The following is a 13930-nucleotide window of genomic DNA, read 5'->3' on the forward strand; positions in this document are numbered from 1 at the left end:
TGTCCATGACTCACACCTGAAACACAAAAGTGCTCTTAGATTCTAGTTAAAGGGAGCTCTTCATGAATGTTAGGCCTCAGCTCTGTCAGCAGGTGGTGTTTGTAATGCTCTCTACTTCACAGCCCTTGCTTCTGACAAAGATCTCTAAGGGATATTAGTACATCTCCACTTTACAGTTGCAGTAGCTTTAAATCCACATTAGATCATAGATCTCCAACACTTGCTTTCCTATAAAGTTACAATGATTTTCTGTACCTGATCTACATCTTAAGTCATTTGCAGGAACACTGGGCCATTTAAAGCTATTGGGACTAGAAAGATAATCCAAAATTGCCCAACCTTCTCCCACTGACTCTCAGATAGTCCCTGACAAAACTGTCCCCTCTAGCTGGCCCATGCATTGGATAGCAGCCCTCTACCAATTACTAGTCATTTCCTTTACAGAGGTCTGTGGAACTTGGTTGTAGCCTGGATGCTGGTCTGGGAGGAAATGCAGAGCAATAGATTTTTGTCATTGCTTTCTCAATTTATTTTAAAAAATAAATTGGAAATTATACAAGCAGTTGCTACAGTAAAAGTTAAGGATGCAGAAAAAAACAAAACTTCAGACCTTAGATTGTCTGTACAGCTTAACTTTGCCCCTTGCAGATGTGTATCTCTACATTACAAGAAGCAGAACGCTTACTAGTAGTGAGGAAGACCAGTGTTCCATGCCCAAGGCTTGGGTCTCAGCAGAAAGGAATTATTCTCCTTGCTTTTCTATCTCCTATGTATAATACCGCTGTGTGAGAGAGCTGAGGCTACACAGGGATCCCTAAGTTAGGGATTTTCCAGTTTCAGTGCTATAGTCTTTGTAACCTCGCTTCTAGTAATTAAATACAACAAAGTAATACCACATTGCAGCAATGTCCAAGAAAGAAAGATCAGAGCCTAGTGCCTGCCTAAGAATCCATTGAAAAGACTATCTGGGATTTTTAGTTTCCAGCTGGAGACACATCAAAAGTAGACAAAGATCCCTGAAGTTCACATGTCACTAAAGGAAAGGTAAGGAAAACGACCACTCCTGAGTACAGTTAAGTGCCGGTCAAAACATTCAGAATAGTTAAAGTGGATGCAGCCAATTTGCTACTGGATTAAATCAACATAAAGCTTTGAAAAGCACTATGGCCAAGAGCTTCTAACAACTGTAACCCCTTATTCAATAAATAAATGAAAAATTATGCAACTTTATCTAGAATATAAAAGATACATATAGGCGGGGGATAATTACAGCAAGCATTGTCAGAAGGTGATCAAATAGTCAGTACAATGCTGCTTAAAAAAAAAACCCAACAACCACCTTCTCAGACTTAATAACCCAGAGCAGTTACTCTTCTGTGAGCAGGTATTTATCTACACCAGCAGGGGGTGACAAAATGTAATAAAAGTCTGTAAGTGAAGGTGGAATCCAGCTGTTTGGTACTCGAGCAAATGGATTAAGAGCCATATTAACACTTTCCTGCACCAGAAAAGTTGTGAACTTAATCCTGACACTTTTATGTGCATTTCTGTCCACGAATAATTTCTCAATCGCCTTTAACGTTGGTCACTAAAACTAGATGATCTCCTCCAACTACTTGAAGAGATTAGCTTAATCTGAGATAAGAGACATTTGTTTCTCAAGTCTAAATCCAATTATTAAACTATTTTCTACTACCAAACCCAAAGCACCTCCTACAAGGAAACCGATTCTTACAACTCTCAACCAGAGAAAAGTCTGTAGCTGCCAAGGCCAACAAATCAGCACTGCTGGCAGAAAGTGTTTGGATGCTGTGAGCAAGTGCTGCCCTCTCCTGGCAATTTATTTCCTCGAGCTATTATCACCTCCCCAAACCTTGTGTGCTGTAAACCATTACAGTGAAGACGAAAAGGGAGCTATAGGATTTACTTCTATTGGTTGCTAGATCCAGCCAGAGGCATTTTTGTGCCCTAAGCCACCTTCCCTGTGAACAGTGCCTCCAAGACTGCTGCCCAGTTTCCTTCAGCACATGCACTGCACCAGGCTGCAAACCTACAGGCAGCAGCGAAGCCTACATGGCAGGAAGGAGCTACCAGCTGTTGGGAGGACAGGTCCTAGCCTATGGCCTGGCCATGCCCTGCTGTCTTCTCCAGCAGCCCGACAGCGCACGTCCACACACCACCTTTACTGGCTGTAGCCCATGCATTCGATACCACAGACAGATGGGCTACCAGCCTGTTTCCAGTCCTGTTGGGCAGCTAGGGAATAGTCATCGTTACGCCTTCAGTTGTGTGCACCCTTGAGTGAATTAAAATGAAAGAGAGAAGCAGAGGGCGAAAGAAAGCAGTTCTGGCAGTTTCACAGGCAATGACGGCCAAGGCATGACACTGTCACCAGCTCAGTTGGCAGGGCAAATACTGCCCAATTCTTGCCCAGAATCAGGGGTGGGTGCCTCTCACAGCCCTTTCTCAGTCCCACTGGAGATTGCTTCAAAGCTATGATGCCTGTCCATGCATTCACTGCACTGAAGATACTGGTGAGTGTTCCTGAATCAGGCAAGGATTCTGAAGTATTCTGACTGAGGCAGAGCTCATTCACAGGGGAAGGAAGTAAACTGCCACGAAATGCAAGCCACTCTAGTAATCTTAAAGGATTTAGGAATAGGTCTAAGAATTGCAAGACTTCTCCAAAGGCTATCAGTTTTGTTTACGGTTATGACTGGAAGTCATGTATAACAAGCTCATGGCTATGTCATGTCCCCGATTCTGAAAGAAAGGATGTTGAGCTCCTCAGCAATCCTTTAAGTTGGGGGGCGGGGGGGCAAAACCAGAAATAAAGACCCTTAACACAAGTTTGCAACATAGCTCATAACAAAAGAAACCAAAACCCTTCTGACTTTCTGTAGCAACAGGGGCACAGGCAGCAGTGCAGAGGGACCTTACAAAGCAGTAAGGGGGTAGCAGACATTTGTCTTGGCACACCAATGCTCTCCTTGCAGAAAAATTCAGCGCTTTTTCTCCTTTTTGCTGTGCAATAAGGATGACTTCCCAGGGGAAAAAAGCTTGCATTCTCTAAGCCCTGCCAAGTCCTTCTGTACGTATTAACTTCTGAGAGCTGCTGCCAATCTTCATTCTTGAGCTACAGCACAGCTTCTTTTTTTTCTTTTTCTTTTTTTTCCAAACCAACAGTTGTATTACCTTAAATATGATAGCAATGGGAATATCTTCTGACAGAGTGTTGTGCCTCAGGTAAAATCTTCCTTGTTTCACAACCATATTTGTTCTGCTCTTCTTCTCATGAGTGGAACTGAAGTTAAAAAAAAAAATACATTATGTCAAACAGAAAGTTTGCACTGACACTCCTAGAATCTTCTGTAAAAAACTTACTAAGCTTGAGCAATCTTTCAGCTGAATTAATCCCACTTTCTCCTCTTTTAAAAATTACATTAAAACAGCCAGACATCACCCCATAACACCAAGGTAACAGGGTATTATCACCTGTGATGGGTAAGGTCAATATTTGACTTAAGCAAGTAGAAGCCTGTACTTTTCAAAATCATCTTTGCATGGTTTTATCATCGACTTGGATGTAACCAGCAAGGTCAAACTGTGCACAAGTACTGTGGCAACAACAGTAATGAGATAACAGTACTTTTGTTGTACATTTAACCTCATCTAGGCTTACTGTGGAACAGTAAAGGAGCTAGGAGAGATGTGTGAGAGGCTTCTGGAGAAGAAAAAACAGCCCTCACACTGAACAGTGACAAGCACCATATTATACCAGCATGCATCTTAAAAACAAAACCAAAAGGCAAACAAAATATAAATAAGACTCAGTCAAGTAGGAAAGGCCAAATTTAGACTACCTTGCCATTTTCAATCATTTGTGTAGTACAAAAATATTTGATTTTTGTTTCCTTCTCAATTGCCTTTAAAAGCTTTTACATCAATTTGATTTAGAGAGTCAGACAAAAGGTTACATCCAATTTCCACCGCAGTAACTTCATGTTACTTGCTGCAAAATGAGACCAAACACCATCAATCAGGAAGTGTGCTTTGTTATGTTAAAAATTAGAACTTGCTTTTGCTAGTCTGGGATGAATCCTGAAGCATATGAGCAACTCCCACTGATTTTTGTGGGAATACTGTACTAACTGATTTTGGGATTGATGTTTTAGTGTACAGTAGCAAGAGAGGGGCATTGAATGTTTACAGCTTTTTCCCGTTAAACTATACTAGGAAGAAAACGACACAGCTACTTCAACCACAACAATGAACTTTCAAAGCTTTGGTTTTATCTCCTTTATGTAATTGCAGGCATTTACCATACCTGGTAACAGAAGCGCCAACTGTGCCTTTTCTATCAGCTTCCACAATGATTCTGTTTTTGGATAACTGCTCTTGAATAAGAATGACTTTCTCTACACCTTTAACAATGAAATAGCCACCTATTCAATAGAAAAGAAAGATTTTGCATGTCAGTACCCTTGCGCCTTACTCACCTCCTTCAATATGCCTTTGAATATATATTATTAGAAAGTAAACAGTAAGTACACAAAGGACAAAACAGGAGAGTAAATTCTCCCTTAAAAGAGTAAAGAACAAACTCTGTGTGGAACCTATGATAACTACAAAAATGTTCCACCAGACTAAACAGAACCTTTGCTAGGTTCACATGTAGTATTTGGGATCTAAGACTTTATTTGGGAAGTACTTGGACACGAAGAACTCACAGGCAGACCAAAAACTGCAAAGCTGTAAAAAAACCCAAACCAGTAAGGCAACCATACTTATTAAAAGATGCTATAGAATTGTTAGTTCTACAAATTAGGTAAAAATATTGTCTGTCAGAAGAGTATAAGGACATCAAAAAAACCTGGCCATTTCAGATGCTTGGTATCAAATAAAGAGAGTAAGTCTTCCGTAATTACCAACTTGCTCTCTCCAGCACTCCAGGGAGAAATTTCTTTTGTATTACTTTTAAAAATGTATTTTAATGCCCTTGTTTTATTGAAGACAATATAAGGAATCTGCACATGACCCATGTTAGATTCCTTTCTTAAATTGTAGCTATCTATTAATGCTCCTCCAGCACAGCATGTCATGTCACTGTATCTTGCCATCACAGGCAAGCACAGCACATGTCCAGTGCATGCTTCAAAGGCAGCAGATAAAAACCAAAGAAGTTGCTTGTTATAACCCTTCACCTCCTCTCTACATTTCAAATACTATCATGTAACACTTTATTCTTGCTTTACAAAAGGCGGCAAATGAGAGTTCCTGCTCCGGAGGACAGCATTATACTCCACTGATCCCTGATCCACTCATTATACTCCCCGATGCACTTCAGTTTCATGAACGAACTCCATCTCTGTTCCCATATAACACATCACTGTACAATACTATACACACTTCTCAACTTTTTCAAAATTTTGGTGTATTGTTTTTGTGGTTGAAAACTCCAGTCTGCAAATACAAACATTCCATGCTGTCAACCATTTCTTACTATTTTCAAAAGCCTGCCAATTTCTTTTAGTTACAGGCATACACTTGGGAAGTCCCCACGACTTCACAGTGGCAGGAAACATACCAATGGGGTATTTCTTTGCTGAGAAAGATTTAAAACTAAAAGCACAGATGGGAAAAAAGAACATGAGTGCATATGTACCTGGATCTAAAGGACATTCGTTAAGTTTGGCAAATTCTGCCGGAGTTTTCCCAGTAAGAACACAATTGGAGCTACGCAGCATTATAGGCATTCTGCAAGAAAGTAACAGTTACACTTTTACTTTGATTCAGACAGATACTTAGATTCAGACAGAAAAATATGAATAGTCAAATTCAGAACAAACCCCATGCTGAACAAACTGGAGAAAACACATTTAAGGTAATTAGAACACATGCAAGCTATGAACAACAGGTTTGTCCTTTAATCCCACCTTATTTCATTGAACATGTAGTTTGAAGAGAGACCTGAAATTGGACATCTACGGCAGAAACTGCAGACTTCCTATTTAATTTTTATGTAGCTACTATAGGCATCCATGACAAGCACAGTCACCAAGGCCAATGATTACTAGTGCAAAGACTCCTGGTCCCCAAAAAACAGTACAGCCTGCATGTTCTTACATGCCATTGCAGATCCACTGTTACCAGCTTTAATTAGAAAAAGCTAGTTCAGATCTGATTCCCCACATAGTGATCACACCTTATGGCTGCAGACAGATAGTGCCTCTAATACATAACCTAAGCACAAAGTTTCCCCAGTAGTAGCTCTGATTTCTCTGGTGTCTTAGCACAGAAGCCTGCAGCAATTATTTTGTGAAGCAGCATGAAGTGGTGGAAAAATATTCCAAGAAATTAAAAACAAATTCTATGCTTAGGGAGGTAAAAAAAAAAGAGAAACTAAAGATGCACAGACTGGATATAAGGCAAAACTTCTTCACCATGAGGACAGTCAAGCAGTGGAACAAGCTGCACGGAGAAGGTGGGCAGCCTCCATCCATGGAATTCTTCAAGACCTGACAGGATAAAGCACTGAGCAACCTGGTCTGATCGCAGAGCTGATCCCATTTTGAGCAGGAGGTTGTACTAGAGACCTCCTGAGGTCTCTTCCAACCTGAATTATTCTATCATGCTGTGATGAAGTCAGGGAATGTTCACGTTCATTTGGTTTTGTGTGTTTACACTGCAGTCTAGGAATTTGGCTCATTCAACAACTAACTAGCAATGATTTTGCAGTTGTTATTAAAAAGAGTACTTTTATAGTCAGCTTCATAATGTACCTTTCCACTCTCAGATTTGTCATTAAAACTTTTGAAAGAGAGCATACTTCACTACCAAAGAAAAAGCTGCATTTTGCACAAGATAAAAGACCTCCATGCCCTTTAGTCTCTTCTACAAAAAAGTGGACTTTCGATCCAGCTTACAGAATTTCACTCCTTGGTGGACAGCCTTTGTAAGATCTATGTTCCAGGTGTTTGCTAAGACATATTTTGACAAAATTTATCCATGAGTTCTATATGTAACTATTTGCAACCTCAGAGATATTTCATTCAAAATTACTCCAACAAAAATTAAGATTACACAGCTCTTACTAACAAAGTTATATTTCTTTTATTCAAATCTTATCAATTATTTGAATTTCTTGGCCATTTTCATATTCTTATATCTTAAAAGAAAACTGATGAACTCAAAATTCTGTATTTTTGAAGAGGATAAAAAGCTATCTTGTCACTACAGTGCTCTATACAGATAACCTACTTGCTTCAGTCATTTCACTGAGAAAGTGTTTCCTAGAGATAAGAAGCTTCACACGACAATCATAATCTTGTATCACAGACACGATAAGCCTAATGCATTGGCTATTTATATCAAAAACAGTAACCAGTTGGCATAAGGAAACTCAAAATGGAGTACGTAAATGCCATCACTGAAAACTCCAGTGAAACAGATGTCACCAAGTACCTATTCTTTATTTCACTTGCAAACAATAAAATATTTTGCAGCTAACATAAGACACTATAGTAAGTCATTCTCCTTTTGAGGACAGAACCTAATTTTTTAAATATCTGAAGTTATCAGGAAGAATGGGAAGAAAATAAAAAAAAAAGAAAAAGGGAAAATAAAGTTACTGAATTTCTGTGCATAAAGACACAGAAAATGGGTACACTAATTCGGAATGCTATTAAGCATTCAAAGGAAATTTTCCTTTTTAAAGATACAAAGATATTGCCCTGGGGTTTTTTTGTTTCTAACACACATAGGTTATCAGTGACTCTGCCAAACAACAGAAATAAGAGACGAAAGAACACACAGCTTTCCTGTCCCAGTCTGAACCGCATGTCAAACAAGAGCATTGTATATACTCACCTGGCAAAAGGAAACCAGCATAATACCAGGGATAGATGAGGAAAGTTATTCCCCATGGAAATAATAACTGGATATTAACAGTTTTTAACAGCAAAAAGACTTTTTGCATGTATGCCCTTAAAATCAGTCGGATGACATAACTTTATTTTTTAATGGAGAATATTTACTTTTTTTGCCGTGACCTCACTTCATAGGAGAAAGAGAAGAATTTACAGGAACAGGCCTTAATGTAAGATGCAAGATACTAGTGCTGGGCAGTAATTTAGTCTTTTCCAGTATATTATGGATGCTTTACCAGTCTTCTTCACCCCATTTTTTTTTTTTTAAGAGACAGAGGTAGACAAATGTCTAGACTAGTTTTTTTGTGCTTCTTTTAGCTATAACTTATCCTTTCAAGTACTGTCTTTTGTATACAAATTGATAACGTGCTTTGGTGAAAATGGACATTTACTTGAACTTTGTTCTTAGCCTATAGCACACACCATGAAATAATTCAAAGGACTCAAATTTAGATGGTCTTTTAAAAACTTTTCTTTTCTTAAGAAATTACTTAGAACAATAAACTGTTACTACAGCTACAAAAGCTTGGTTTTGTAAATGCATTGCTGTGTATCATGTTCTACTGACAGAGTTAAAGTATTTTTTTTTTTTTTTATATGAAAGCTTAAAATTTCACTACAAGCAGCGTAGCTCCTTAAGTACCTATCTTCTCTTTCCTGCCAGTATTCCACCTTTGGTAAGATGCATAGTCACACAGTAAACAATCTCTGTAAGGCACTGACCTTTAAAGCCAGCAGGGCTGGTCTTTAAGAAACCTTGTCTTCAAAAGACAGACATCTTTATTGCCTTTAAAATGGAATTTTGCTTTCAATAGATGCTAGAACTGTCATGTATTTTGCTTTTTTGGTATGGTTAAGAGCTTGGTTTTCTCCCTAAGGCACGTTATTTTTTCTTTAAGAAATCAGATGTCCTTCACAATACTAATAACCTCAAGCCATTTGACAGCCTTTAGAAAAACAAAACCAGTAAAAAATTCTCAACATTGCTCCACAAAGCTCAGCCTTGGCTCTAAACCAAACCAATTTTAAAGGACAGCTTAACCTCATACAGAAGAATTAATGCTTGCTTTACTGGCTTTACCATCCACCTTCCACAGACATATCTCTACATATTATGTATGAAAGACTGAGTAATTTGGCTACAAAGCAAACATGATTATTTTCATTTTGCAATAATGCAATTTGCAGCTCCAGTATTCTTTCATATATTTCCCTCTTTGGTTTTTTATCAATATAAACATGGACAACATCCATCCTTCTTTGGAAGGAGACAGATTTCCAGAATCTTTTGCAAAACAAAATCTTATAACAGAACCTAACAGTCACATCCTGTACAGCTGTTGACATCAAGATTTGCCTGCTCACTCTTTCTTTTAACATGGAAGCAAGGTTAGCCTACATTGATTTTGCAGTAAAAACTCTTCCCAATACAGTAGCAAATGAAAACTAACAGCAGAAGCTCGACATACAGTATCTTACCTGCCAATGGGTAATGCATTGCGTATGATCCTCTGGCTACCTCGTGTATATTCAATGTCCACTGTAATCGGGGCAGAATAAGTCATGTCTCTCAGGCGGCACTAAAAGGAGAACAGTCATGTGGTTAGATGTTGGCTTACAAGCTGAAGAGTCTCTCTTAAAACATCCCATGCTTGCCCTGTCTCCTGTAAGTCCTCACAAAGAAATCAAGCAAAATGAAGCTTGACCAAGCTCTTCATGGTACCTGGACTACGTTTGACAGAGTCTCCTGTTTAAAACAAAACCAAAAAAACCCCAAATACAATTATTGTGGTGGTTCAAAAGCAGCCAGTGGATCTGTCTTCAGAAGACAGCACTGCAGAGCATAACTTCTAAACTGTTTAATTAAACAAACAGGCCTAATCAGCAGAGCTGACACAAAGACCATACTACGCCACAGGCTCTGAGAGCAGTGCTCAGCTCAGGGACGTTTCTATATGAAGACTCTCAACAGCTGAAGAGTTGTGCTGTCATATGAAGTTTGATAGAAGGGAAACACACGAGAGTGAGAGAGACACTGCGCTACCTTATTCATAAATGAGGAAATCTCACTGTGTGGTACCGTTTCTAAAGATGACTTACAGAGGCTCACTACAGCATCACTTCCTGTAAAGATTCCCAGAATTTGTTTGCAAATTCCTCAGCAAGAGAAGCAGGACATACATATCTAGGACATTATATAGCTCAAGGCTCAATCATTTCTAATCCGATCTTTCCAGTCTGCTCTTCCCAACCTCACTCTATGACTCTGTTGCTAGCCGTTAAGGTATTGCGTATCTTCATGCAAGACAAGGTTTACTGCATTTGCTGAATACAACAAAGCAACTCACAGCAGGTCATTCGTGACCTCGCTGAGCATTCTATACCTTTGAGCTCCAGGATTATAGGTTTATCAGTATTCAGACTTGTACGTTTATGGTTCTATAGTCTTTCAGTGTATTGATTTTGCATTAATAAAAGGCAATTAGGATTGTGCTGTGCATCGAAAATGCAACTGTATGGAAAAATATGCCTCAAGAATCATTGCAAACTGGATGCTCCTCTCCACATTAAAAAGTAAACCATTTCTCCAGTAATAAAACACTGATGTGCACCAGCAGTTTTCAAGCTGTGACTTACAGGAAACTAGGTCCCATTGTGCTCCCAGCAACTTCATCGAATTCAAAAGTATATGAGAATATTTCCATTTTCTAATTACTTTAAATTCATCTGTATGAATAGTTCATGAAACTCCCATAAGAACCGCATGAGAAGGAGAGTTAGACAGCTTCATTAGTATTACTTGGGGAAAAAAAGGCTTTGAGATTCTTTCTGTGTGCTTTGTCCACACAAGACACAGATATAAAATAAGAATTACATGGTGTAATATTCCAGCACTTGTATTTTTGTATCGCCTTCCTTGAGGTAACTTCTCCTTACATTAGACACCTAGAGGTAAAAGACAGACATGACTTGATCTGCAAGGAAACCAAGGACATAAAACCTCCCAAATTTGGTTGAAAATAGGTAAAAATACTCAGACCCTTAGAAAAATCTGATCATTTTAGGTGCCTTTGGGAAGGAATTTTATAAGCTTCTAACAGAGAAATGTAATGACATAGTCCTAAGTATCCAATCTTTTTGTTTGTTTTGTTTTTTTTTAAATTGCACCCCTGGTTTGACCTGATCAGCATCCTATTTAAGAAAATAACTATGGCCTTCACGTGTGTATAACACACTGAAAAAAAAGAGAAATGATGCACTAGCATTAAGCATCAATGAGGATATATCTGAAATGCAAGAGTAGGTTATTCTAAATTCAAGGTCAATATGCTCTATGAAGCATTTATTTTGCCCTCTTCTGCATGTACAGTCACTTCAGTTATAAAGTAAGCAAGCATTTTAATACCTGGATTCTTGGATATGAGTTGTTGGACACAAACAATTTTTTGCATGCAATTTCATTTATATATAAAAAAATTTTCCCGTTGCATTTTGTGCATGTTCATATCTACTCATTTAACCTTAGCTACACATTTGTGAGATGCATGAGCTGTCCTGTATTACATCCAATTGCACTGTTGATGGCCAAGTTACTGGCCTTACTTAAAATCTTTCCATTGAACTAAATGAGATTTGAGTCAGGTCACTGGAGACAGAAATGTGGCTATGCACAAGAGGAAGCTACTAGATGTTTTTTTGGGAGTTGTTTGTGGTTTGGTTTTTTTTTTCTTTTTACAGAATTTCTCCAAAGCACAGAATGTATTTCATGATAGAGTCTTAAGTGTGCCACATACACTACATGAAAAAAACCTAATCCAACTTCAAGTGTTGGATTTCAAGCAAGGAAAAAAGCATCTGACATGTGAACTGATTTATTAGGTTGACAACAGGCTGTATGTAGGTAAATGAGTGCAAGTTCCAAGCTCAGTTCCCGTTCTGAGGACAAAGAGTCCTTGGATATGAGATTGTCAGTACCTCTGTTGCAGTGGTATAAATCTCAAATCTCAATCCTCTCCACAGCAGCAGGAGAGGAACACTTTGTTCCTGAGCAATCTCTGAAGGGAACTGAATGGCTTTAGTTACCTGGAAGCAATCCTAAAAGGTCCAAACCTTATCTTAGTTTATGGCTTTCTTATATGTACAGAAGCTACCTTATATCCTGCCTAAAGCAACAGACTCTCTGATTTCAGTCACAGCAGCATTTGTTCTCCAACATGCATCTTTATTCCAGAAGTATACAACCCATTTGTTAACCTACACGCTTACAGCAGTGCAGAGAAGTTAAATATACTCCCCATAGGGCTAACGTTCTGCAGTTCTTATAATTTTACCAACTTCCATCTGTTTCTGCTCAAAGTTTCCATGTTTGCTCTCTGACGCAAGACTTAAACACTATGAGCAAAAAATCAGAGACATGTTCCCAAGAAGACTGGGAGAGAAAGTGAGACTGAAGTGACCTATGGTGCAGTCAGTAGCAAGGCTAATATTAAAAAGAAGTTAATAAAAACATCAAAGAACACTACGCTGTAGTGTGAGGACTTCAGCTCTGTCATAAGGAGAGACACAATGTAGATTAATTAAGCAAGAGAAGTACTTTTCACTACTTTCATGGAAACCCACTCAAATACAGCTACCATGAAACACTGAATACAGCTATTCGCATGTGTCAGGAAAAAAAAAATTAAAATAATTTATTATACAACGTTTAAATCTCTGAGGCTTCTTTCTACAGCGATGGTGGCATGCATCATATCACCTAATGTAGCACGCACGTTCTCAAAATAAAGTTATATGCAGCTGCTATTCAAGACATTCCCAAGATCAAACAAACGAGACAGATGCAAACATTAATACCTCATGAGGTGATACAGGTCGTGTCACATTGAAGCTTTCTTCCACATCTGGAGTACCCACATAGATATTGAGGTACCTGTAATACAAACAGTTCCAAAATGAGCAATAAGCCAAGTATTTATCAGGCGACCTGAAGGAAGCAGAATTCTACATATACTAAAAAATGAAGTTACTTTGATGAACGTCAGTCAATTAATAATGAGCAATGACTCTTCCCAAAGTAACTCACTGTATTTGAGCTGTGTTCTAGTTAGTTAGAATTTAAATTGCTCATGCAATAAACCCCAAGTTACCTTTGCAAACAGACAAAAAGAAACTCACATCTGTCACCCAAGATTACTAAACTACAGAAAAATGGTGACGTAAGGTATTGTTAACAGCTGGCTATTAAGCCTGCTTCACATGATTATTCTTTAAATCTTCCCACCTTCCAGTGCTCCAAATAAGACATAAGTCATGGAGAATACTCTCTTGATTTATACCTACACAGGCGCCTATAAACATTTTATAGCCAATAACAAACCCATGAGATAGTATGCATGCTACTACTGATACAGAAATCATTTCATGCTTACTTCAAGTACCACATTGGGTCAGCATCACTTGTAACTTTTTCATTGGCCTTCATGATTTTCTTTATCTGGAGGGGAAAAAAAAAAAAAAAAAAAATAGAATCATGTGCCTTTTCTGAGTACTAGGAGCCACTCTCTTCCCACCAAGAAAGCATACCTCCACGTTGATGAAATAGTTGAATGAGTCTATGTGCTGTTTCACAAGTCCTTTCACCTGGAAAACACATACATGCAGCAAATAAAATTAGCTTCAATAACATTAATCATACAAGGCAGAAATTAAGATATAAGCATTTATAAGTGCTTTTGGATCTGTGCTAAATTATTTCAGTTGACAAACTTCTGAGAAGTGCCTGGACGATCGGTCTGGTTCTACACTGTACACTTCCAGGTTTACACCAGAGCTCTCATTGTTCTTTGAGTCAGAAAAGTAATTCGGTAACTGTACAAAGTAAACACCCAATAGACTTTGAAATTTGTATAAACAAACAAGAGCCATTGCAAGTCAAAGTATTTTATCAGTTTGACGTTACTTTGAAATTATTTTAATCATTTATAGTATAATTAACCATGCGT

The 13930-nt window shown here is 38.3% G+C and overlaps 1 protein-coding gene across 2 annotated transcripts in view; it reads right to left on the reverse strand.

The window, feature by feature from the left end:
- POLR3B (RNA polymerase III subunit B) overlaps positions 1-13930 on the reverse strand; it is an 84742-nt gene that overhangs the window by 66645 nt on the left and 4167 nt on the right. For both annotated transcript variants that reach the window (XR_012995449.1, XM_076339158.1), the window contains exons 3-9: positions 13512-13568; positions 13358-13422; positions 12783-12858; positions 9408-9508; positions 5666-5757; positions 4328-4445; positions 3196-3304 (exon numbers count right to left, since the gene is read on the reverse strand). Coding sequence is in view for 1 of the 2 variants with exons in the window: in XM_076339158.1 (XP_076195273.1) it covers positions 3196-3304; positions 4328-4445; positions 5666-5757; positions 9408-9508; positions 12783-12858; positions 13358-13422; positions 13512-13568 (618 nt within the window). In the remaining variant the exon portion in view is untranslated. The remainder of the gene's footprint in view (positions 1-3195; positions 3305-4327; positions 4446-5665; positions 5758-9407; positions 9509-12782; positions 12859-13357; positions 13423-13511; positions 13569-13930) is intronic.

This window comes from Aptenodytes patagonicus, chromosome 1 (assembly GCF_965638725.1).
Source record: "Aptenodytes patagonicus chromosome 1, bAptPat1.pri.cur, whole genome shotgun sequence".
In the NCBI taxonomy this organism is placed as follows: Eukaryota; Metazoa; Chordata; class Aves; order Sphenisciformes; family Spheniscidae; genus Aptenodytes; species Aptenodytes patagonicus.